This window comes from Candoia aspera, chromosome 5 (genome assembly GCF_035149785.1).
Source record: "Candoia aspera isolate rCanAsp1 chromosome 5, rCanAsp1.hap2, whole genome shotgun sequence".
Lineage (NCBI taxonomy): Eukaryota > Metazoa > Chordata > Lepidosauria > Squamata > Boidae > Candoia > Candoia aspera.
This window is the reverse complement of record NC_086157.1, coordinates 58,391,006-58,415,893: the sequence shown is the minus strand read 5'-3', so window position 1 is coordinate 58,415,893 and position 24,888 is coordinate 58,391,006. Positions and strand designations below refer to the sequence as shown.

Here is a 24,888-nt window from a genome sequence, read left to right as displayed (position 1 = left end):
AAAAATAAATTCTTTTTTATAAAATTGAATGGGAACTGGTTCAAAAAGGATTCAGAAGAATTGTTCTAACTGGAACAAAAAATGCCCATTCAATGGCAAAATACACACCCAATAGCATCAGTTGTAGATAACAGACTTGCTTCCCTGTTGTTGGATTTTTCTACATCTAATCAGCTCAGAAGTATGACCTGATCCTTTCTCCTTATGCAAATTTGTTCTTTAAAGACCTACGATAAAAGGTACTTAGAGCTGGAATGTAAAGTTGTTAAGTTATTGTCAGGAACAAAATAAAAGACAAGTGATCTCCAGGGACATGACTAAGAATGTTGGATCAGCTTAGATTTATACAGCTGCCCTAGGATGAGATTCATATAAGATACAAGCCAATTTATTAGGTTGGTAAATATGGCTTCAAAAGAATCGCACAGAGTTTGCTGAATATTAAAGATATGCCCTATCACTTTTATGCCAATTTGTAATGTGACACTAAGACTATATTGCTTAATTATATTGTGACATAGTATACTTGGATTAAAGAAGAGAGTGTTCTGCTGGCAGCAGACCTTCTTCCTATTGTTTTGGCCTAAAAAGACCTGAGTGTAGTCACAGCTGTGCTGCTGAAGGGGGAAAAAAAATCAAGAATTGTTTCATTTTGTTCTTTGCTGATTGTGGCTGTAAAATTGTCACTGACAGAAATCCTGTATCCTTAATTAAACTTTCATTGATTGCTGTGAATTGTCTGGGCAAATCACCTTGCTATACTGCCTTTTGCTGGGTGGCTAAGTCATCTAATTGAGTCATGCTCCCAAATGATTCTTGCTGATGGATCTTGTCATTGCTTGCTTCCAGATCTAACCCCTCTTTTGTTCCCAGATGTTTTGGGGAGGAGAGAGGGCTGTTGGATGTTTAGATGTCTAGTGCTGGGATGTTATGCTTCCCTGGGACAATTTATTACAATGCACATGGAACACTACTTATATGTTTGTCAACACTCTTAGCTAGGAGAGTGCTCTTGAGAGAATAGATGAGTTTTTTCCCTAGAATTTTTCAAGAAAAATAAAAAGTGCTTGAGCCAGTTCCAAGATGAATTGAGGGTAGTTCAAGGATACTTCAGGATGGATTCAAGCAAATATTGTTAATGTGCAGTTCTCTAACTGGGGGGAAGGATTCAAATGTTCCAGCACTTCCATGGTCCAGTTTCCTTTGAAGAGACATCATGGGATACATATTGTGTTTTATTTACAAACATTCATGCTGAAAGTAGCTAAAGATTTATATCTAAATAACTCCTAAATGTCCTAAGTCTTCTATGGCTCCACATTCAGTATCACTATTCGGAATCTTGCTCTGTCTTTCAAAGTGATAAGCATTTTACATGTGGGTGGGAACGTCTGAATTACCTTACTTTATTGGGAAGGGAGAGGGAGAAGTAGAAGAAGATAAAGCACACTGAATTGTAGTCCTGCTACACAATACTTACCACACCTCTGCTGCTAAACACACTGTCAAAGGTGAAACAACAGCTGTGGGCCATACATCAACATGTGAGTGGAAATACCTATTATTTCTCTGATTCTCCTTACCTTCCCCCTTTCTTTTCATGCTCTCTTTCCCTGAAGGAAAGAGAGAAATTGCTTCGTTTGACTTGATCTCTGACAGAGATGTCTAGAAATTAGGCCGAGGGCCTTACGAAATTAAATGGCCCTAAGACTTCACGTTTCTGATCCCCAATTGAGAAATTGTTCAAAAAAGGGCATTTCAGCAAGGGTTGTCTCATTTGTGCCAAAGATAACACTTGTCTAGATTCCCTTTCCCAAACAACTCTAAACAGAAAACAAAAGAACCAAACCCAATCTGGTCTTCCTCTCCAACTGATCGCCCTGAGCAGAGGAAACTGCCATTACAACCGTATAAATATGGAAAACAAAATAGGAGTAGAAGTCTGGCATATATTTTTCTTCCTGATATTTATGCACAATACAGTCCTATTGATTCATGTAAGACAGTTCAGGAAGACTATGTGGTCTGATTTTTCATGGTCATAAATATCTGCATAGTGCTCTTTAAATGTTTATTGTGATCTTTCCTGGCATTTTGGTATGACAAATCTGTGCACGCAGGCAGGAAGCCACTGCATGCCATCTAGCAAGGTATTCTCTGATGTTAGTAACAGTTCTCCAATGCCTTAGGGTTCCTCCACCCACCCATGCTTTTCCTTAATCTTTTAAAGTGAAGGAGCAGGGAATTAAAAGCAATCCAGGCAGGAATAAACTCTGTTTTTATATATATCCTGCTCTGTTTCTAGCAGTCTGTATTCATGAACAGCAAGATAGGCTTTTCTTTGCTGCATTTGCATCCACTGGTTTGCTGGCCAAATCTGAAGGCTGAGATAATGTGACCTTAAGAGAAAGAGGTCAAGTAAACTACTTTGTTCCCACACTGCAGGTGTTGCATCCACAGCATGAGTCCCTGTTGAATATCATGTACTCATTCTGGGAAGGGCTCCCACTGACGTAAGGCTAGGGACCTTGCTGAGTGCACAGCACACACAAAAAGAGTGATGAAGTCCAAGGCAGCCAGAGGGAAAAGCTGGGTTTCACCCTGCAGCTGCTATCTATTAGTGAGCAGCCTAAGAAGCTTTCTGCATTTCTCTCAAGATACTGAAAGGTGGAGAAAAGAATCCTGTTTCCATTTCTAATCCCCAGGTTTGCAAAACAACAGCAACCCCACCCCCCAAAAAGCCACTCTACTTTTGAAAATGTGACATACTAAATCTTGACATTTTATAGGGGAAAAAAAAACCCATCCAACTTTGGTTCCCCAACAGTGGTGAAATCTTGGGTGCATGGTTTAATAAGCAGAATTAGGGAAAGGGTTTGCCTGAAAACCATGTGCCAATTGTCATCTTCAGGAAACAATGAATAGGATAGTTCTTAGTCCAAAGGGTGGCCTAAACAAATACTTTGGGACTGCATGTTACTTGCGCACAAGGGATTGCCTAACAGTATCACTACTTGTTCTCCCTAGTAATGCTTTGCACACTATCTTAGTTGGTCATAAATTTTCACTAAACCAAAAGGTTATAAAAACATCCACTTTCCCTCTTACTGGGCCACAGATGGGATGGTACCGATAACAAGGAATTATACATGGAAAATTACTGCTTGCTGTCAGTGGATTGTTCTGTTATGAAAGATTGTGGGTGCAACAGGACTATCATTTTTCCATAAATATTTCCACAACTATGTGGGATAAGAATGCTTTAACCACTCCAACCACTGCAGCAATGCACTGTATGGGTTATCTTTGGAAACATCAGATGAAAGTTCAGAATGCAGCGGGCCGTTTTACATGGGTCAGGCAACCCATCCTTTGCAGCAGACTCACTGACTTCCAGTACATTTTTAAGCTGTTTTCCCTCACAATTCACCTATGTCTCTGGGATATGAGAGTTTCCTGTATGGTTACACCTAGAATCTTCTTATCTAGAGAAAATTACCTTTTTCACGGGCTGATGTATTTCCAATAATGACAGGCAGAGAATCCTTCCTTCCTTCCTTCCTTCCTTCCTTCCTTCCTTCCTTCCTTCCTTCCTTCCTTCCTTCCTCCCTCCCTCCCTCCCTCCCTTCCTTCCTTCCTTCCTTCCTTCCAGCATTCAATCTGCAAAAGAGAATTCACTGTTCAAATTTCTTCCAGAGGAGAAAAGAATTCACAGATTTCTTGGAAATTCCCAACACATCTGGAAAACACCAATTTGAGGGATGCTATCTTGGGGTTATGGCTCTTAAACAAGATCACATCCCAGGAACTCATTAACATGTACAAAACAAAAGCAAATCTCCCAGACAAGTGTTTTTTCTGCCCTTCCCCAAAACTCAGAAGGACCACAATGGCTTTTCCTGGAATAACATGAGGGAATATGTCTGCATGGAAGTTTTGAAGTACTGTAATGCATCTGACTATCCACTACTTTCCATTCATACAGGATATAGTGTGTGATTCATGTACAATCTGATCGGGCTGTCGTCTGGAAATATATTCATTGATTGGTTGATTGATTGATTATATGCCATCAGGTTGGAGTCGACTCTTGGTGATCACATGGATTTTTTCCATGATGTTCTGTCTCTAACCTGGTCTTTCTTCCAACGGTGCATTTATCGCCACTGTAACTGAGTCTATCCACCTTGCTACTGGTCATCCTCTTCTTCTCTTTCCTTCTACTTTCCACAGCTTGATGTGATCAACACAGTAAAGGCCTTTCTATAATCCATGAAGCCTACAGTGACTTTTTTTTTTTTTTGGCATTCTTTGGCTTTCTCAGTTATCTAGTGTGCATCAGCAATAATGTCTCATGTTTCTTGGATTTTTCTAAAGTCAACTTGAACATCTGGCATCTCTTTTTTCCATGTGGGACTGTAATCTGCATTGGATGATCCTAAGCATTATTTTGCTAGCATGTGAAATGAAGGATATTGTGTGATAGTTTGCCCACTCTCTTAAGTTTGCTTTTTTTGGTATTGGAATGTAGATTGACCTCTTCCAATCTTTTGGTCAGTTTGTTGTTCTCCAGATTTGCAGGCAAAACTTGGTTAGAGCTTTTACTGATTCTTCTTCTGTTGCTTGCCATATTTCAGTGGGTATTCCATCAGTTTCTGTAGCCTTCTGACTTGGTAACCTACTAATACTAGAGGTTCTTGTAAGTGGGGAACACTTTCTAAGGTATCCTGGATGTTGACACCTCTACTGTACAGTATTTCAGTATACACCTTCCATCTTAGTTTGATCTCCTTTTGAATTGGTTAGTATCTGTCCATTGGTGTTCTTTAGCGTACCAATTCAAGGTTGGAATCTCTTTCTGAGTTCAGAGATCTGAACTACATATTGTATATTATATATGGAAAATAATATGTATGAAAAACGGTAATGGGCTATGAGAATAAATTTGAGGAACAGGAGGAAGAGCCACAGCCAAGGCAATGGTCAGATAAGAGAAATCAGAGTCCAAACAGGAATGTAATTTGAGAAAATTTCTCAGATTTGTCCCTCCCCAGTTCTCTTTAGGATAAAGGCAGGTAGGGGGGAGGCACATTCAGAGTTGCAAGATTCTGTTACTGTAACTCCATAATAAGAGTAGTTTTAGCATGCATAACTTTGGTGTTCAAGTCTAGTCTACCTCGAAGGGCTGACAAAAATATACGATCATGGGAATGTTGAAGGCCTGTTTCTGTCTGAAAAGCAGTTTTGACTTAGGTAGGTTCATAGACAAGTATGGTACATTGGTCCATGGAACAGAATTAGCATCACATTGGGTTATGGACACATTTTTGCCAACAATGTATTTTTATTAACAATGTATCGTTCCAAATAACACCTGTTTTCTTCAGTTTCACAATCATTTTCAGCATAGGTCACTTGCAGCCTTGTTTTTGCTGAACAGGTACTCCTTTATCATTACCATCCTTAGTCTTTGTTTCCCCTCAAAAGAGATGACACTGAAATGTGAGCCTCATTTATTCACTAGGTGAATCTGACACCAATTACACCTACCAATCACTAATAAATGCATTCACCTTGAGTTTGAAACCACAGTTGCCATCCCCCAATCCCTTACAGGCAAGTTGAAGCCAGCTTGTGGTCATTTTCACTGCACTGACTTCAAGGTGCTAAGAATAGTATGAGCCATTCTGTTCTTCCTTTTAATTGTTCAACAGAAGAGGGCAAAGAACAGATTCAGTTTGTGCTCTTTCCCATCCATATTTTTAATTCCAAGAGAAGAGAGAGAGAGAGACTTCTCTAAGAAGCTGTAAAACTGACAAGGCTGCCATGAAGGCTTTGAAAAAGTTATTCAAATACCATGATGTATCTATAGCTACAAAGATCAGAATTGTGCAAGCCATGGTATTTCCTATGACACTCTATCAAAGCAAAAGTTGGAGTTCAAAGAAGCAAGATAGAGTATTGATGCTTTTGAACTTTGATGTTGGAGAAGACTCTTGAGAATACAGTGCACAGCCAAGAAAACAAACCAATGGAACATTGAACAAATCAACCCAGCATTCTCATTCAAGGCACAAATGACCAGGCTGAAATTATCCTACTTCAGACACGTTATATGAAGACCTAGCTGTCTGGAGAAGGCTCTAGTGCTGGGAAAGGTGGAAGGAAAGAGAAGAAGAGGATGACCAGCAGCAAGGTGGATGGATTCAGTTTCAGTGGCAATCGGGGTACCATTGGAAGATATAAAGGACCAGGCTGGGGACAGATAACAATGGAGAAAATCTATCTGTGTAGCTGCTAAGAGTCAACAATGACTTGATCACACATAAAAATTATCCCTTTTGTTGCATTAATTGTGTTTGTTGCAAGATGCTATAGCGACTTAATCTTTGTAGGAGGAGGCTAGCTTGAGCCCAGAAACCAGGAGACGAGATGAGGCAAGAGTTCCCATCAGTGGGAAAATAGCTTATCCACAAGCTCTGCAGAACCTCAAACAGAATAACCGCAAACTGTTTTCAGTTCTACTTAATGCAGCAGCCAAACTATGTCCAAGGATTTTTTTTTAATGTGTATGGAAAGACGTGCTTATATGCACACACATTAATACCCAGGGCTATCATACCTGAAGGGACGCGGTGGCGCTGCGGGTTAAACCGCTGAGCTGTCAATCGGAAGGTCGGCGGTTCGAAACCGCGCGGCGGGGTGAGCTCCCGTTGCTCGTCCCAGCTCCTGCTCACCTAGCAGTTCGAAAACATGCAAATGTGAGTAGATCAATAGGTACCGCTTCGGCGGGAAGGTAACGGCGTTCCGAGTCGTCATGCTGGCCACATGACCCGGAAGTGTCTATGACAACGCCGGCTCCAAGGCTTAGAAACGGAGATGAGCACCGCCCCCTAGAGTCGGACACGACTGGACTTTACGTCAAGGGAAACCTTTACCTTTACCTTTACTATCATACCTGAGCTGCAAAAATCTGGTCAGCCACTAGATGGATTCAAAGAGACATAGACAATTCAAATCCTTCACTGCCATCCAGTAGTCATCTGGGTCTTTTCAGCTCAGATTTGATAGCCAGATTCTAACACACACACACACCACAGTTTTCACTGTGAAATTCTCAGGGCAACAGTAAGTTTTATTCTCATCTAGTTGTAGAACTCAGGCACATCCAAAAATGCTGAATTGTAGGAGCTTAAGGACAGATAAATGAAAGTCTTCTTTCATTGAGCATAATAATTACATTGTGGGATAATTTCTACAGGATATAGGGATGGTTGCCAACATGGATGGCTTTAAAGGGGCAATTAACCATTAAACAAATTCATGGAGAACTGGGGCTAGCAATGGTTACTTGTTATGATAGTGACACATTATATCTGAGATGCAAATATCCAGACAATCACTAGATGGCAATACAGTGTGAGAGGACTTATTCCTCATTACCATGATCTAGAGGTCATTTGGGTTTTCAACCACATATACGGAAGCTGTAATATATTGCCACCAGTTCTCAGGAGCTGTATCCCTTCGAATACTAGTTGCTGGGTAACATAAGCAGCAGGGTACTACTGAACTCATGTTCTGCTTCTGGTTTCTCATAGGAATTTTGAAGGTCACTGTGGGAACAAATTACTGGATTGCATGGATAATTTTATTCATGTCTGGATAACAGGCTAGGCTATGGACATTTTATTCCATTATGTAACAACTGCCTCAGTGCATACTTCAAGCTATCATATTGACTCTATTTTATTGTCAAAATTCCATTTTTCCCCATTGACTCTGGGGATGGAGTTTGGTAATCATGGGCTCTGTTCATTGTCAAGTATGAGTTGCTTATTATAGTATCAATTTTACTTGTGATATCCTGTTAAAGGGAAATGCATCTTAATCTGTAAACAAGGGAAATCGAGACAGGGGTTTTCTATTGGCACTATGAAACTAACTAAGGGCTTGTGAAATTGTTTAGATTGGGTTCTCTGATGAGATCAGACTGTGAAATTAGCTGGAGAATAAGTGCTGGGCTACAGTGCTTTCTCCAGGCTAAGTAAGAGTTGGTGGCCTTGATCTCTGCTTCTCAAAAAAGGAGTGAGCAAGAAAAAACTGATTTTTTTTCTTTCTAATTTTGACCTATCCCCAGTGCAGAGGAGCATTTAAACATATATCCAATAGAGAGAATTACTGGAGTGATTCAAATTGTGGCATTCTTGCAGATAGAAAAGCTGGCTAAAGCAAACAAACAAGCACAGCCTACAGATGCATGGCTATTGGTTGGAAGCATAGCCAAAAAGTAGAGTCTGTTAATGTTTTCTACTACAGATTAAGGTTACTATGGTAACTAATCATTTTGGTCGGGTGAAGAGGTTGAATTTAATTGTCTCCTTTTTGGTTGTTAATTTTTGCACCTGGGGGGAAGAACTTGCCTGGACTTGTTTTAGTTTCAGTTTCCCTTCTGTGTAGGCATGTAGAGAGCCAAGCTGCTCTCACTGAGAGCCTGTAAGAATGCAGAAGCTTTTAAATATGTTTTGCTTTCTGTAAATAAAATTATTTTTACAGAAATACCTGGTGTGTGACTTTTCTGATCTCTCCTGGGCCAAAGGCTTTCCTAGCAATCTGCCAACAGGTTATGGGCCCAGTAAGCCCAGTAAAACCCAGAGAGAATAGAGAGATCAGCTCCACACCTCATGCACAATTTAAAGGCAGGTAGCAAAGACCTGTGAAGATTTTCTTTGGAGCCACCTGGAGATTTTCCAGCAACTGCCGGTCTACAGGACAAAGAAGCCAGCTGAGGTGACTTGCAAAAGAAGGAAGAAGCCATGGCTACCTCCCAGCCCTCAACAATACCTCTGGAACGCCTATCAGAAACCAACTATTTGAATTGGGCCCTAAAGATGAAGATGTATCTTCGCAGAGAGAATCTTTGGCTGCCAATTGGTGAGCAAACCCCCCAAAATCCCAGTGCTGAATGGCTGAGACAGGATGAGTGGGCTAGAGCCACCATTATCCTGGGAGTTGAGGACAATCAGCTAGTCCATGTGCAAGGTATGCAGTCTGCAAAGCAACTTTGAGAAGCTTTGAGAGACTTGTATATAAAGGCAACAGCAGGGAGTAAAGTTACCCTGACAAAAAAGCTGTACAAAGCCTACCTTGCAGAAGGAGATAGCCTTCCTGAGCACCTGCATTATATTCAGCAGCTGTTTGTTGAGTTGCAGGAGAGAGGAATGGAATTTACACCTCTTACAAAATCCTATATCCTCCTGTCCTCACTGAATGAAACGTGGGACATGCTGATTTGTACCCTGGAGGCAGACCTCACCCCATCGTATGTTACACAGCGCTTACTCTCTGAGTGGGAGAAGAGAGAGGAAAGACCCCCCCCCCATCTCTTCTGGAAAGCTGCAATACCAGAAAACAAGGGGAAAGAAGGGAAAGGAAGCTGAGGCCACAGCGCTAGCCAGCCAGCGATGCTTCACCTGTGGTTCAGCTGGACATTCACAGAAAGACTGTGTCTTGAGACCCAAGAGTAGAAAGACAGAGAAGAAGAACACAAGGTCAACACAGAAGAAGGCTCTTCAGACAACCCAAATTACACAGGTTGCTGAGAAGGGTAATTCTGATGTATGGGTGTTAGATTCTGGGGCCAATTGTCATTTATGTAATTGTAAAAGCTCTTTTGTGTCACTGTCTAAAACTGAAAGACAGAGTGTATCTTCGGCTGATGGGTCTGTGACCAAAATTATGGGACAAGGTGACTTGTATTTATCCTGCTTGGGAGAAACTGTAAAAGGTGTGTTGTATGTGCCAAATTTACAATCAAACCTTTTATCTGTGGCACAATTGGCTGCAACAGGGTATATCATAACATTTAAGAAAAATGGTTGTGAGATACGTAAAAATGGAAAATTGTGTGCTACTGGTATATTAAAAGACTCCTTGTACATTGTGCAAAATGCAAGGAAGCCAAGCTGCAAGGCTGCAGTTGACAACACTCCATATCATGACCAATGTGTACACCTGATGCACAGGAGATTTGGTCATGCTAATTTCAAGTATATAGCACAAATGCCACAGCTGTGTGCTGACCTAAAGATAAAACCCTGTGACAGATACTTTGTGTAGTTTGCAAAGAATGCAAAACACTAAAAGCTCCTGTGAGTAAGCACAGTGACAGAGTTACAACCAGACCTCTGGAAATTGTACACTCTGACATTATTGGTCCTTTTGCTCCAAGTCTTGGACAAGCAAGGTATGCAATGACCATCATTGATGATTTCTCAAGATACACATTTATCTACATCTTAAAACATAAAGATGAGGCATTTGAGACATTTAAAGGTTTTGTGACATGGGCAAATGGAAAATTCCCTAGGCCTGTATCTGCACTCCACTGTGATAGAGGAGGAGAGTACCTTTCTCACAAATTCAAAAGGTTCCTAGTGGAAAAGGGGATAGAACAAATTCTTTCTAACCCTTACACCCCTCAGCAAAATGGTGTTGCTGAAAGAAAGGGCAGAACCTTGCAAAATGCGATGGAATGCATGCTTAAAGATTCCTATTTATCTTTTAAGTATTGGGGAGAGGCAATATCTACTGCCTGTTATGTACAAAACAGATTGTATAACTCTGTGATTCAGGACACTCCATGCCATTTGTTTTATGGTGTGAAACCAAAGGTAAACCATCTTAGAGTGTTTGGTAGCACTGCTTGGGTTCATATTCCAAAACAACAGAGAAGGAAAGGAGGCCCCACAACAAAGAAAGCCATCTTTGTTGGCTATGAACAAAGCCAAAGGAGCTACAGGTTCATAATGGGAGAGAAATTAATAATTAGCAAAAGCGCTTCTTTTGCGGAACAAAACTGGGGGAGACTAAACTCTAGCTCTCCAGTTGATCTGACCACTACAAGAGAACAGCAAGGACTTGCTGATGGTGATTTTTTGCCTGATGAGGACATTAAAACAGAAAAGCAAACTGAAGATGTCTGATGAGACAGATGCTTCTCAGGAAAGTGATAGGAGTCAAAATTCAGTCAGTTCACCACTATGACATTCAAACTGCATTTCTCTATGGTGATTTAGACCACAAATCATACATGCAGCAACCCCCTGGCTATGAAAAAGGGGAGAATCTAGTCTGTGAACTGCAGAAGTCAGTCTATGGGTTAAAACAAGCTGCTAGATCCTGGAACCAAAAATTAGATGAAAAACTGCAGAATTTTGGTTTTGAAAAAGGAACAGCAGATCCATGTGGATATATGAAGTAAGACGAACAAGGCCGTATGTATCTGTGCATTTATGTTGATGATTTGCTTCTGTTCACACCAACAGAAAAACAATGGCTTGATTTTGAAGCCTGCATGAAAAGCCATTTCATATTAAAAAGCCTTGGAATTGTAACAAATTACCTAGGTTTGGAAATACACAGGGAGAAGGATGGTAGCTTTCTGTTAAACCAACGTAGTAAAATTCAGAAGCTCCTAGAGGATTTTAATATGCAAGACTGTAAACCAGTCTCTACTCCGATGATAACAGATTTTCAGAAAGATATAGGAGAAACTCAACTGAGGCAGAGAAATATAGATCTGCAATTGGAAGTTTACTGTACATTGCAAATCATTCTCGCCCAGATATCTCAAATTCTGTGGCCATTTTAAGTAGACAGAAAAGCCTACATCTACTGGAAAAGCAGCATTGAAGACATTAATGAGGTATTTGCAAGGAACAAAGAATTATTGCCTGAAGCTAAATGCCTCTGGAACCAAGAAATTGCAGGCTTTTGCCTATTCTGACTGGGGAGCAGATGTCAGTGATAGGAAATCCGCTTCTGGGATTTTAATTCAATTTGCTGGATCTAGCTTAGGCTGGCATTCTAGAAAACAGACACTTGTTGCTCTTTCCACTGCAGAAGCAGAGTTTTATTCTCTAACACAAACCTGTAATGAGGTTATATGGTTTAAACATTTGTTAAAAGACATAGGCATGGAAGTGAACCAGCCTATAACTGTTTATGAGGATAATCAAGCTTGCATTGCTATGGCAAAATCTGAAACCCACAAAAATAGGACAAAACATATCGATATTAGATATCAATATATCGAAGATATGATAAGCAAAGGAGAAATAATATTGAAATATTGTGAATCAAAAGACATGATTGCTGATATTTTAACCAAACCTCTTGCTGTACCAAGACACAAAGAGTTAACAAAGCAAATTGGTTTGCATCTTATTCTGTAATATAAAAAGGGGAGTGTTAATGTTTTCTACTACAGATTAAGGTTACTATGGTAACTAATCATTTTGGCCGGGTGAAGAGGTTGAATTTAATTGTCTCCTTTTGGTTGTTAATTTTTGCACCTGGGGGGAAGAACTTGCCTGGACTTGTTTTAGTTTCAGTTTCCCTTCTGTGTAGGCATGTAGAGAGTCAAGCTGCTCTCACTGAGAGCCTGTAAGAATGCAGAAGCTTTTAAATATGTTTTGCTTTCTGTAAATAAAATTATTTTTATAGAAATGCCTGATGTGTGACTTTTCTGATCTCTCCTGGGCCAAAGGCTTTCCTAGCAATCTGCCAACAGAGTCCTCCCTCCCCTTTCCTCCCCCTCCCCTTTCCTCCCCCTCCCCAAGTACTTATGGGTTTTACAGCATGGAACATAACATGGAGGTGGGAGAGGGTCAGTAGGAAAAAGACTAGAGAGTTGACCTGAATGTTGACATTCTGGATTCTGATCATATATCTACTATTATGGGTCTTTTGTCTAATCACAGTACATTTTCCAGCTATGAGTTGGGAGAAACTAACACCCTTCTTTACTGAAACTGCCAACCTTTTATGGCATTGCTCCTGTGGGTTTAATAGCAGAGAAACAGTGGCCCAACAGTCCCCCAGCAGGCAGTGATGTGGAAATCTTCACCTACTACATATTCCCTGAAGGCTACACAGGAAGCCTGCCAGGAAAAAGAAGAGGAAAACTTGGCAATACGTAGATGTCTCCAAACAGTTGTGAGACTGAGGCCAAGTTTGTAAAACATCTTCCAAATTTAGTTAAGTAGTTGAAATTGCTGAAAAATTTGTTCCCGTTCCACAGTAACTGATATGGGACCCTGGAATTGCATAAATGGTTAATGTGGATTCAGGAAAAGAGACCTTTGTCTCTTTAACGCAAGAGGAACTGCTAGCTGTATATCTTTACTGCGCTGTTGGGTTATAAAAACATATGTCTTCGCTCTTTTATTACATCTATAAACATCAGGCTGTAGCTGGCTGTTCCCTGGATTAGAATGTCCTAGGACTAAGGCTGCATGTACTCACCTAGGAGTAAGTCTCATTTAATTCAATGCATGTAACTTGTGAGTAGATATGTTTAAGCTTTGCACATGGATTTAGAAAATAAGAGGGACGGAAAGTACAATATCTAGGGCACGGATTTCTCCCTCCCCCCTTTTTTTCTTTCTTTCTACTGGATTGTTTTTATAGGATTTTGTCACTCTCATGTAAGCTTCAGCCCGTGCCAAATTCTGAGAGGCAGTGAATCTGGGATACACAATTTATTCTTGGTTTGGCCGTATATATCGTTCTGTGTCTGGTGGATGGTAAGCAGAAAGAAATCTTTTATACTACTTTTAATTAAAAGCACTTCTTGTTCTGGTTCAGTTCTTGGATTTCCAACAGAAGCTGCCTTCTTTTTGAATACATGAAAGCTATTCGCTTCAGCTAATCTTGCTGTTTATTGTTTTGTTTGCTTTACTGAAATACAGTAAATAACAAAGCTCTTGTACTAGATGAATCTACTTTGATGCTCTGCTTTGGCTTAAAACTTTCTGTGATTATTTCCTTTTTAAGTTCATCATCACAGAAGAATCTTTGCAAAAATGCTCACACAGGAAGATAATCATATACTATATTATATACTCTAGGAAAATAAGTTTGGATTAAATGCATGCTTTAAAGCACATCATCTTGAATGCATTTTTGATAGGTTTAACTCCTCATTCATATAAGCATTTAAGTATTTATTGATTTCAACAGTTTCTGCAGAATAGCCCTTCTTGCTTCACTTGATAGTAGGTTTAAATATTACAATTATTTAAAATGGTAGCTTTCTATAGAAAGTGTGTTGCTAAATATAGCTTGTGTGTATTGGTACTGATCCATACTATACATCAGTTAATCTGAAGGTGATTTTATTCACCATTACGTTTTAAGGGCTCCAAACCTGCAGAAATTCTAAAACACATATATTTATGCATCACATGTGCAGATGGGTGTAAATTTTGTCTTTATATAAGGACACTGCACTCTGAATCCTACTGTTTAAAAGCAATGCTCACATGCATGTGCAAACACATACATATAGCTGTTAATTCTGTCTTTATATTAAATTCATGCAACATAACTGTTAACATTGCAAATTGAATTGTTTTATGACAGATGCCACATTTTCTAAAGGAAACAGTTGGAATCCCAGAGCTGTAGGCTAGATTGGGAAATTGAAAAGAGCATCCCCTAAAAAGGCAGTGGTAAACCATGGATGTGTCTGTTAAATCACCAGGAAATGAGTTTGACTTGAGGGAGTCTTTAGTCATCTATGAACGATATTCAGAAACAGTAGGATTTTTACTAGAAATTTCTGGGTCCAGCAGTTTCTCTTAGTTTCCCAGGTCATCTTGGAGACAGCTTACCTACTCCTCTGGTCTGTGACCTTTCTTGCTTCCTCAGACACTGATGAGAGAATGCACAAAAGAACCTGAAACACCTCTTCCACATGCAACACCTTAAATACAAGATCAATTGGCACTACAGGGATTCAGAAATAATCCAAACTTTCGTATAGTACAATGGAAATCTAGTTTATTACTTTTCTCCACTTTAGGAATAAACTTAGATTTTCAATATCTTGAAAAATAAAAAAATAAAAAATTAAGCTTAAAAAATTAAAAAGGAAAAAAAAGCTTGCAAGACCAAAAAAAAAAAAAAAAGGAATAAACTTAGATTTTCTGTAGTACCAACTAATGTTGGGTAGATATATAGGGCCAGATTGTCTTTTAGGCAGATTTCAATAAGATTTATTTATTTAAAAGATTTGTATGGCTGCCCATCTTAAACACAACTCTGGGCAGCTCACAACAATAAAAGCAATAATTATAAAATCATAAACCATAAAACCATAAAACCATAAAATAAAACAAAAACCTGGCACCTCAATCATCCCCTTGGGATGCCCCACAACCAGCTCCAGATATCCCCATTCTGTCCTAGTGCCTGGGTAAAAAGCTGTCATGCACTGCCTACCGCCGAGTAATACACAGACACTGGTTCAGTTGAAGCAGGCTCTGGTTTATTCATCGCGTAGTGCCAGTTGTAGAAAAAAGCTGAGAGTGACAGGAGCGCGCCGGTGCGGGGTTTAAATACCCCGCGCCGGTCAGCGCCCCCTCACTCAGGGTTACGTCACCCCCCCTTTGTCCAACATTGTGTCTTGCCGGTAGGTGAGGGGTTGCGAGGCCCCGCTGGCGCTCCGGGATCGCCCATCATCGGTTTCCTTATTCATCCGGTGATTGCTGTCAGCTGGGCGATCTCCGTTGCGCTAGCGCTAACAGCTTGGGTGTGCCTCGCGATCCGCTTAGCCTTTGTATCTTCTTCTTTCTTCTTTGTGAGTTGATGGCTGCTTATCTTGAGCCCCTTCCCCTGTTTCCTCGTTATTGTCATGTGTGCCATTGCGCTGATGTCTTCAGCTCAACGGCACTCATGACATACTGCCCCCTGTCCGAATAGTGCCCCCCCCCCGGCTTTCCGTTTTTTTACCAGGAGAGCTGTCAAAATGGTTTTTTTTTTTTTTGAATTTCCCGCCGGAGTGTTTTCGCCCCTCCCTTTGTTCCGCCCTCTACCACGTGTCCATCTAGGGTGTGTTCCCAGTGCGCATGCCCCGATCACACCCTGGGCGTGCGCATGCTCTGGCCACACCCTGCTTGTTTGGCTCAGTTCGGCGAGGAGAGAGGCGTGGCTGGTCGGGTGCTTATCAGCTCCAGGTAGGGCCCTTATTTTTATTCTAAGTGCGTCGCCTTTGTTATGTGTGCTCCTGGGCGTTGCCCCCAGGTATGCACTGTTGACTTGATTGCCACTCCCCCGTGGGCCCGGGGCGGGGGGAGGGTGCTGGCGACTGCTTGTCACTCCCTCGTGGGCCCGGGGCGGGGGGGGTGAGTCCCGGGGGGGGAGGTCCACCCAAGTCGCGGGCTTGGGGGGGCCCTTTCCCTTGGGGCACGGTAGGCGGGGGGGGCCCACGGGGGAGGGGGTATGCAGGTGCCGGTTTGCTTGTCTCGCCTTAGGCTTGTCGGGGTACGCCCGGTGAAAAGCCCGGGTCAGGTCAGGTGCGTTAACGTTGTGCGCCGCCACCCATTCTGGGTGGGGGAAGTGTTTCCACCTGACCAAATAGTGTAAAGTTCCCCGTTGCCTGCGGGAGTCAAGTATGTCCCTTACTTTGAAGTGATGTTGGCCGTCGATCATCACCAGTGAGGGCAGTGGCGTGCTTGGGTGCCATCGAGAGGTAGTTGCAGGTTTCAGGAGGCTGGTGTGGAATACCGGGTGGAGTCTCCATAGGTTGTGTGGCAGGTCCAAGCGTATTGCCACCGGGTTCACTATCTGTGTGACTCGGAACGGCCCGATGTACTTAGGCCCCAGTTTTTTCGAGGGTTGGGGCGACTTTAGGAATTTGGTGGATAGGTAGACCATATCCCCAGCCTGGAACGTCGGTTGTTGGCGCCGGTGCTTGTCGGCCTGCTCTTTGTAGGCCGCCTGTGCTTCCTTCAGCGCTGCCGTGATTATTGGCCACGATTCCGCAATCTTCCGTCCCCAGTCACTAGCGTCCACCTGGGGTCCCGGGGGTTGTGGTAGCTCCGGTATGGGGACGAAGTCGCGCCCCGAGACTACCTCGAACGGAGTTTTCCCCGTGCTCGTGTGGACGGCGTTGTTATATGCGACTTCGGCGAACGGGAGCAGTTCGGCCCAGTCGTCTTGATGGTAGTTGATGTATGAGCGTATGAATTGTTCTAGGGTGGCATTGAGGACCTCTGTGGCTCCGTCCATCTGGGGGTGCCAGGCAGTGGATAGGGCCTGTTGGGTCCCCGTCAGCTTTAGGAAGGCCCGCCAGAATTTAGAAGTGAATTGTGTGCCCCTGTCGGTCACCACATGTGCGGGACATCCGTGTAACCTGTACACGTGGATGAGGAAGAGTTTGGCTAGTTGTTGTGCGGACGGGACCGATGTGCAGGGGATGAAGTGGGCCTGTTTCGAAAAGTAGTCTTTCACCACCCAAATGGCCGTTTTCTTCTGGCTGGGTGGGAGGTCTACTATAAAATCCATGGAGATTTCCTCCCATGGGCGGGAGGGTTCCGCCACCTGTTGTAAAAGTCCCGAGGGCTTGCCTGGTGCCCGTTTGGCTCTGGCGCACGTTGGGCAGGACGCTACGTAGGCTTTCACGTCCCGTCTTAGCGCGGGCCACCAGAATTGACGCCTTGTCATAGATTCTGCCTTCCCCCCATGCCAGGTCCTGTGCCATCGTTACCTTGTCGGGGTTTGCCAGGAACCAGGGGTCGGTTTTGAGGGCGGCGGTGAGGTCCGTGCGTATCCCCCCTGGTAGTTGTGGTTGGCATCGTCTGGTCACTGGTTGTCCCGCCGTCGGTTGCGCCGTAGAGTCGTGCTGCCTCCGAGCGCCGCTCCGGGTGGTCACAGCCATCCCCAGTTGGGAAGCGGATAGGACCGTCCCAATCGTGTCTGGGGCGGGCTCTTCGTCTTGGGGCAGTCAGGAAAGGGCATCAGCCAGGAAGTTCTTTTTTCCCGGCATGAACTTCAGCTGAAAGTTGAAGCGGCTGAAGAATTGGGCCCATCGGACCTGTTTTGGGCTGAGGCGTCTGGGCGTTCGGAGGGCCTCGAGGTTCCGGTGGTCGGTCCAGACCTCGAATGGTTGGGCGGCTCCTTCGAGTAGGTGTCTCCATGTTTCCAGCGCCGATTTTACTGCGAAGGCTTCCTTCTCCCAGACGTGCCATCGCCTTTCTGTCTCGGAGAATTTCCTCGACAGGTAGGCGCATGGTTTCAGGAGTCCTGTGGGGTCCTTTTGGAGTAGGATGGCCTCCAGGGAGAAGTCTGAGGCGTCGGCTTGGACCACGAACGGCCGTTCTGGGTCCGGGTGCGCGAGGATTGGCTCTGTGGTGAACAGCGCTTTCAACTTATTGAATGCAGTCTGGCACGCGGGAGTCCAATTCAATACTGTGCCCGGGTTCTTGGCGCGTCGGGTGTCCCCCACCCCTTTGGTTTTGAGGAGGTCCGTTAGGGGGAGGGCTATCTCCGCGAACCCCCGGGCGAATGACCTGTAAAAATTCGCGAAGCCGAGGAAGCTCTGGAGTTGGCGTCTGTTGCGGGGGCGTTCCCAGTTCACCACCGCCTTGACTTTTGCGGGGTCCATTTCTATGCCGTCTCCGGAGATTTGGTACCCCAGGTAGTCTAGGCGCGCTTTATGGAATTCGCACTTTGCGGGTTTGGCATAGAGCTGCGCCCTTCTTAGCTTATCGAGGACTTGTCTGACTAGGGTCACATGTTCCTCGTGCGTTTTGGTGTAGATAAGGACATCGTCTATGTAGACGAGGACCCCTTTGAACAGGTGTTCATGCAGGACCTCATTGATGAGCTGCATAAACACCCCTGGGGCCCCCGCGAGTCCGAACGGCAGCACTTTGTACTGGAAGGCGCCTAGGGGGCAGTTGAACGCAGTTTTCCATTCGTCCCCCTCCCTGATTCGGATGCGGTAGTACGCCTTGCGAAGGTCCAGCTTGGAGAAGACCTTGCCCGTGGACAGGTGGGCGAGCATATCTTTTACCAGGGGTAAGGGGTATTTATTGGACAGGGAAGCCGCGTTTAGGCCCCGGTAGTCGGTGCAGAGCCGTAGGGTGCCGTCTTTCTTCTCCCGGAATAAGACGGGGGCTCCGACCGGTGAGCATGCTGGCTCTATGAATCCCCTCTCTAGGTTTTTATCGATGAACTCCCGGAGGGTTGCCATCTCCTTCGGGGTCATCGAGTAGATCTTCGGTCTAGGTAAGGGGACGTCGGGCAGCAGGTCAATCCAACAGTCCGTCTTGCGGTGGGGGGGTAGTTGATCAGCTTCTGCCTCTCCGAAGACCTCGGAGAAGTCAGCGTATTGTTCCGGTAGGTCTGCTGTGGTAGCTGTGTTGTCCTGTGTAGCCGCCTCTGCTCGTCCCACAGTGGGGTTGGTTCTGCCCGCCGGAACTGGCGCCCGGTACTCGCCATCGCCGAATAGGAAGGTGCGGGTCTCCCAGTCGATGCGCGGGTTGTTTGTCGCGAGCCATGGCATTCCCAAGACTGCAATGGGTCGTCCGATGTGGGTGACTACGAACGATGTGCGTTCGGTGTGGGTGCCCATTTGCAGGGTGACCGGCTCGGTCTGCATTCTGGCTGGTTTCCCTCCCGTTGTTGAGCCGTCCAGGTGGTGGAATGCCAGCGGCGTGGGGAGGGGGGAGCAGCGGAGGTCGAGTTTGGCGACTAAGTCGGGGTGGATCAGGTTTTTCGAGCACCCCGAGTCCACTAGTGCCGCGGCCGTGATGACTCCGTTGCCGGCAGAGAGTTTGATTGCCGCCATTATAACGGAGCTTTCGCCGTTCTGTCGAGGTGGTCCGCGCTGCTGTCCCACCGCCTGCCTCGCAACGCGTTTCAGGGCAGGCGGGGAGCATTTCCCGCCGGCTGGTCTGGGTCTACGGCGTCCTCTCCCCCCCAGTAGGCGTCCCAGCCTTTGTCTGGTGTCACTGTGGCTCCGGTCATTCGGCGGTGGGGGGGCGGCGGCGGGTTAGGTGGTTTGAGGCTAGTTTTCGGGGCGGGTTTGGGCACACTAGCCGGCGGTCGGTTGGCGAAGCAATCTGCCGTCTTGTGCCCCAGTTTTCCACACCTCCCGCAGGGCCCGCGATTAAATTTCTTCCTTGGGTATGTGGGACCGGCCGTCCCCACGTGTGGCGCGGGTACCTTTGGGCAGGTGTTGGTCGTGTCTTCCGTCGTTGCCATGAGGAAGGTGCGGTGCGCGTGTTCTGCTTTCCCCGCGAGGTGGATCCAACCGTGTAGAGTCTCCGGGTCGTCCCGGTAGAGGGCCCATTGGAGTACGTCGCGGTTGAGCCCCCTTTTGAACATTTCCAGCAGGGTGGTCTCGGACCAGTCGTTGATCTTCCCTGCGAGGGCTTTGAACTCGAGGGCGTAGTCCGGGACAGTGCGTGCGCCCTGTTTGAGTCTTTGGAGTGCGCTTTTCGCCCTCACTTTGGCTAGTGGGTCCTCAAAGTAGCTCTTCATCTCGGTGATGAAGGCGTGGAAGTTGGCGAGGGCGGGGGAGCTGGACTCGTACAGTTGGACGTACCAGTCCGCCACCCGGTCTTGTAGTTTGATCGCCACGGCTGCGATCTTGTCTGCTTCGGAGTCATAGGAGTGTCCGTGCCTCCCCATGAACTCCCTGGCGTTCGTAATGAAGAACGACAGTTTCGCGGGGTTCCCATCAAAGAAGATGGGGAAGTCCTTTGGGGCCCGGGCGTTTTGTGGGCCCCCTCTTCTCACTTCCCGGCCTGTGGCGTCGTCCGCCTGGGCCGTTTGTTGACCATCATCTGGCCCGTGGGAGTGCGGCGCCTCGCTCGGGGTGTGGACCTGTGCGGGGACGTCGTTGGGCGGTGCAGGGGACATCAACGATTGAAGCATGGTCCGGAGTTCCTTCAGTTGGGTCTCCATGGCCGCGAGTCTAGCTTGTGCATCCCCGTCCGCGATCCGCACCGCCGCTGGGGCCGGTTCCATCGGTGTGTCGGCGGGGGTGGGTCGCCGGTGGGGTTCAGGCACTCCCGTCCGTTGGCCCGCTTCCTCCGCCGTCGGCTGGGTTGCTTCTTCGTCCTCCCCCGTGCTTACCGCCGTTGGGCTGCCACTCCATGCCCGTGGCTGGGGTGCGATGTGGGGCGCGGGGTTCTCCGCTGGTCTTGGGAGGTATGTTGCTCCCTCCCGTGGCCGGGTTGCCTCCATCGCCATCTCCCCTTGGGGTTGGAGCTGAGGCTCGGGTTGGGCCGGGTGGGTGTCCATGGCTCCGGGAGTCCGCGGTGCCTCTGGCCTCGATCGGTCCTCCTCTGCTTCTTGCCGTGCGGCTCGCCCCCCTTGTCCGCGTCGCGCCGGCCTCATCGTTCCTGGTCTTCTCGCCGTCTACTCCTCCCGCGGCTCGTTGTCGTCCGGTGGGGCTCGGCGAGGCTGAGTTTGTGACTCTCAGCTTTATGTCATGCACTGCCTACCGCCGAGTAATACACAGACACTGGTTCAGTTGAAGCAGGCTCTGGTTTATTCATCGCGTAGTGCCAGTTGTAGAAAAAAGCTGAGAGTGACAGGAGCGCACCGGTGCGGGGTTTAAATACCCCGCGCCGGTCAGCGCCCCCTCACTCAGGGTTACGTCACCCCCCCTTTGTCCAACATTGTGTCTTGCCGGTAGGTGAGGGGTTGCGAGGCCCCGCTGGCGCTCCGGGATCGCCCATCATCGGTTTCCTTATTCATCCGGTGACTGCTGTCAGCTGGGCGATCTCCGTTGCGCTAGCGCTAACAGCCTGGGTGTGCCTCGCGATCCGCTTAGCCTTTGTATCTTCTTCTTTCTTCTTTGTGAGTTGATGGCTGCTTATCTTGAGCCCCTTCCCCTGTTTCCTCGTTATTGTCATGTGTGCCATTGCACTGATGTCTTCAGCTCAACGGCACTCATGACAAAAGCCAGGTCTTAATGGCTTTATATACATTAAAGCGCTGTATCAGACCATATAAGCAATATATCTTTTCAGGGGAATCACCCTTAAGTAGCTGTATCAGGAACCTTTAATTGGATACCTAAAAGATGAACTCTGGACAAAAACACTACCAGCAAAATGTGTACATTTGAACACCTGTGGCAATAACTCCAAAAGCCTTCCTATGAACAGTGAAAGTTGCATTCGGCTTGGTTGTATTCCTTTCAAATTCTGTCATATAAACATAAATAGGTGAAATATGATATTATTTTCAGGACCGTTTAAGAAATGTGAGGTTTCAACACAACATCAGATATGGAAACACCCTTCCCTAACAGTTCTAGAATAACATCCCAAGTGGATTCTGCAAAATGAGGTGTAGGAGGAAGAGACAATACAATTTAGAGGAGCCATTCTCAACCTTTTGTCCCTGGACAACCCCTTGAAATATTTTTTAAGCCTCAAGGAACCCCTGCACATTCAGGCTCAAATATAGGCCACAAGTTACAAAATTATTTTATTTGTTTCATATGTAGGCCTGTATATATGCAATAATAGTGTTTTTAAACTGAAAATAAATAATGAAACTTACCTCTTTAATGTGAAGTTGCCCAAATTTGAAATAATTTTTTAGATAAATTGTGATCCCCCTGGGAACCCCTAGTGACCTCTCATGGAACCCCAGGGTTCCACAGAACCCTGGTTGAGAAACCCTGCTTTAGAGGAAATAGTCCTTTGTACTGATGTTGTACAGGAACGGAACAGACCCACTCACTATGCAGTAAAGTCCTGCCCAGGAGAATAACTTTATTGGCCTGATCTACTGACTTTCTAACAAGGACAGAGTCTATCCCATCAAGTAATGGGATTAACCCTGCTGACCTGAAAAAAAAAGTGTGGGTGTAAGATTAGCAATTGTGGATAAGACAGAATGACTGCTAACCTCTAATATGGATACATTTTCCAAACCTAGAATCAAACTGTGGAAATGTATAGGATAAATTGCCAGTGTGGGGATAGTTACATTGGGCAAACTGGAGAATGGCAGCATCCTGGCACAATGTAACAGATATTTCTCCAGAATTATCAGAGACTTATTAGAAATGTATAGACATCCAAATAATTTAAATAGGGGAAATATTACCTATCATTTACATGGTAGGTAGTGTGGTGCAGAGTGGTAGGTGGCAGTATTGCAACCAAAACTCTCCCCACGACCTGGGTTCGATCCCAGTGGAAGCTGGATTCTCGGGTAGCCGGCTCAGGTCAACTCAGCCTTCCATCCTTCCGAGGTCGGTAAAATGAGTACCCAGCTTGCTGGGGAAGGTGACGACTGGGGAAGGCAACGGCAAACCACCCCGCTATAGTCTGCCAAGTTCTTAAACTTGCAAAAGTGGTGTCCCTCCAAAGGGTCAGACATGACTCTGTGCTTGCACAGGGGACCTTTCACTTTCACCTATGATTGCTTGAGGGCATCTTGCTCCATTGAATACAGGCAGTATATAAGGATGTAACATCTTGTTCCAAGTTCAGTTTTAGTTCTCCTGTGAAAAAAACAGTTACATGACTAGTAAAAATCAGTACTTATTCACTGTCATTTCACCAATAAATAGCAGCCATGAAAACCTACACTCTATGAATAATGTTCATTATTTATTAAAGATCTCAAAAGCCAAGTGGAGTACAATGATTTTGCTAAAAGGAAAAAATGCAGGCTTACAGTCAGAGAAAACAAGGGGAAATGGGGCATTATGAAATTTTGTTGGCTTCAAAAATAATCTGATGGTGAAAATGCAGTACTGAGAGAGTGTTTGTGGCTGGATCAAGAAATAAGCAGCACAAGAAGTTTGGGATACTTTGAGTAAAAACTTAGAGCTGGCATTGTAGCAATAGACTCAAACTTGTTTAGCATAACAGAGCAGGTGGGAGCATATAGTGGATATTGGCTGATCTTGAAAAAGTAAGCATGGTCAGGCCTGGCGAGAAAGCCACTAGGAAAATCCCAGAACTGTAGCTAAACCGGAAGTTGGAAATGCATCCCAGAAGGTAATAGCAAAATATTTCCATGTTGTGGAATGTATGAATGTGGCTCTGTTGGGAAAATTGAGAATTAACAGGTTTAGCCATGCAATACTGTAGGGGTGACACAGTCTCCTTCAGGCAACGTCAGAAGTGGGGAGGTAGATAAAAGCTGTCTGAAAGATGCAATACATCAATATTGGAAGTGGCATAGCCCTATTATGTAATTGCTGTGTCTCAGATTGTAATTGTAGGCATTTGTAACTAAAGGCATTTAGTAATAAAATGGTATCAAAAACTAGGCATCAAGTGAGCCTCCTTATGCAGGCATCCTGCACAGAGATGCCACTACTAAGAAAGGCCTTTCCGTGGCACTAGCTGTTGTGAAGGTCTTGCTGTGTGAGTAGGCGTGCGTGGGGATTATGTGTTTAGCACCAGAGGAGAGCAGTGAGCAAAGCGCTAACTCTTGGTTTTGGGTTTATAGGGAAGGGAACTCTTTCTTTTGGAGTGGGGATGAGGGCATCTTTACTGCAGCAGGACCTGAGCAGGTTGGGACAGGACAGTGATTTTCTTTTCTTGTTCTCAGCATTTCAAAGCAAAAAAGGAAAATATTCATGGCTGATCTGCAGATTGCTTCTGAGGGTTTAGGGAGAGAAAATGGACATACTGTAATGAAAGGTGCTCCTACTGAAGTGCCAAGAGAACTTCAGATTCCATGGAATAGAGGGTCTCATCTTCCATCCATGCAACATTCCCTTCTCACCATGGGGAGGAAGGCAGAATCTGAAATTAAAATTGTGTCTCCAACGTCTGAAAGGAGTTTCCAGGCTTGTTGAGGCCTAAGGAGGTTCCTGTTGTGTACTTCTGCTCAGTACCATACAAAATCCATCCTTCTGTTATCAGGACAAAAGGAATACTGGAGTAATATTATTGTTAGATTATTTTATCCCATCTTTATTATTTTTATAAATAACTCAAGGCGGTTGTAACGATTGCCTAAACCCAAATACTCAGTCTCACAAGCTCGGGCTTAAAGATAACTGATTTATTAAAGGAATAGTATGCAAATACAGAGAAAGCTGAGAATGAG

The 24,888-nt window shown here is 45.1% G+C and overlaps 1 protein-coding gene across 5 annotated transcripts in view; it reads left to right on the top strand.

Annotated features, from left to right (window-relative positions):
* The first annotated feature begins 1,469 nt into the window (after positions 1-1,469).
* The window catches only part of PDE9A (phosphodiesterase 9A), a 61,134-nt gene continuing 37,715 nt past the window's right edge, over positions 1,470-24,888 (top strand). For 2 of the 5 annotated variants that reach the window (XM_063305311.1, XM_063305310.1), the window contains exon 1: positions 13,218-13,314. In XM_063305311.1, the coding sequence (XP_063161381.1) occupies positions 13,299-13,314 (16 nt within the window). In that variant the 5' untranslated portion in view covers positions 13,218-13,298. Of the gene's footprint in view, positions 1,545-13,217; positions 13,315-13,337; positions 13,590-24,888 lie in introns of those variants that run through there. The other 3 variants (XM_063305313.1, XM_063305309.1, XM_063305312.1) reach the window with 3 other exon arrangements.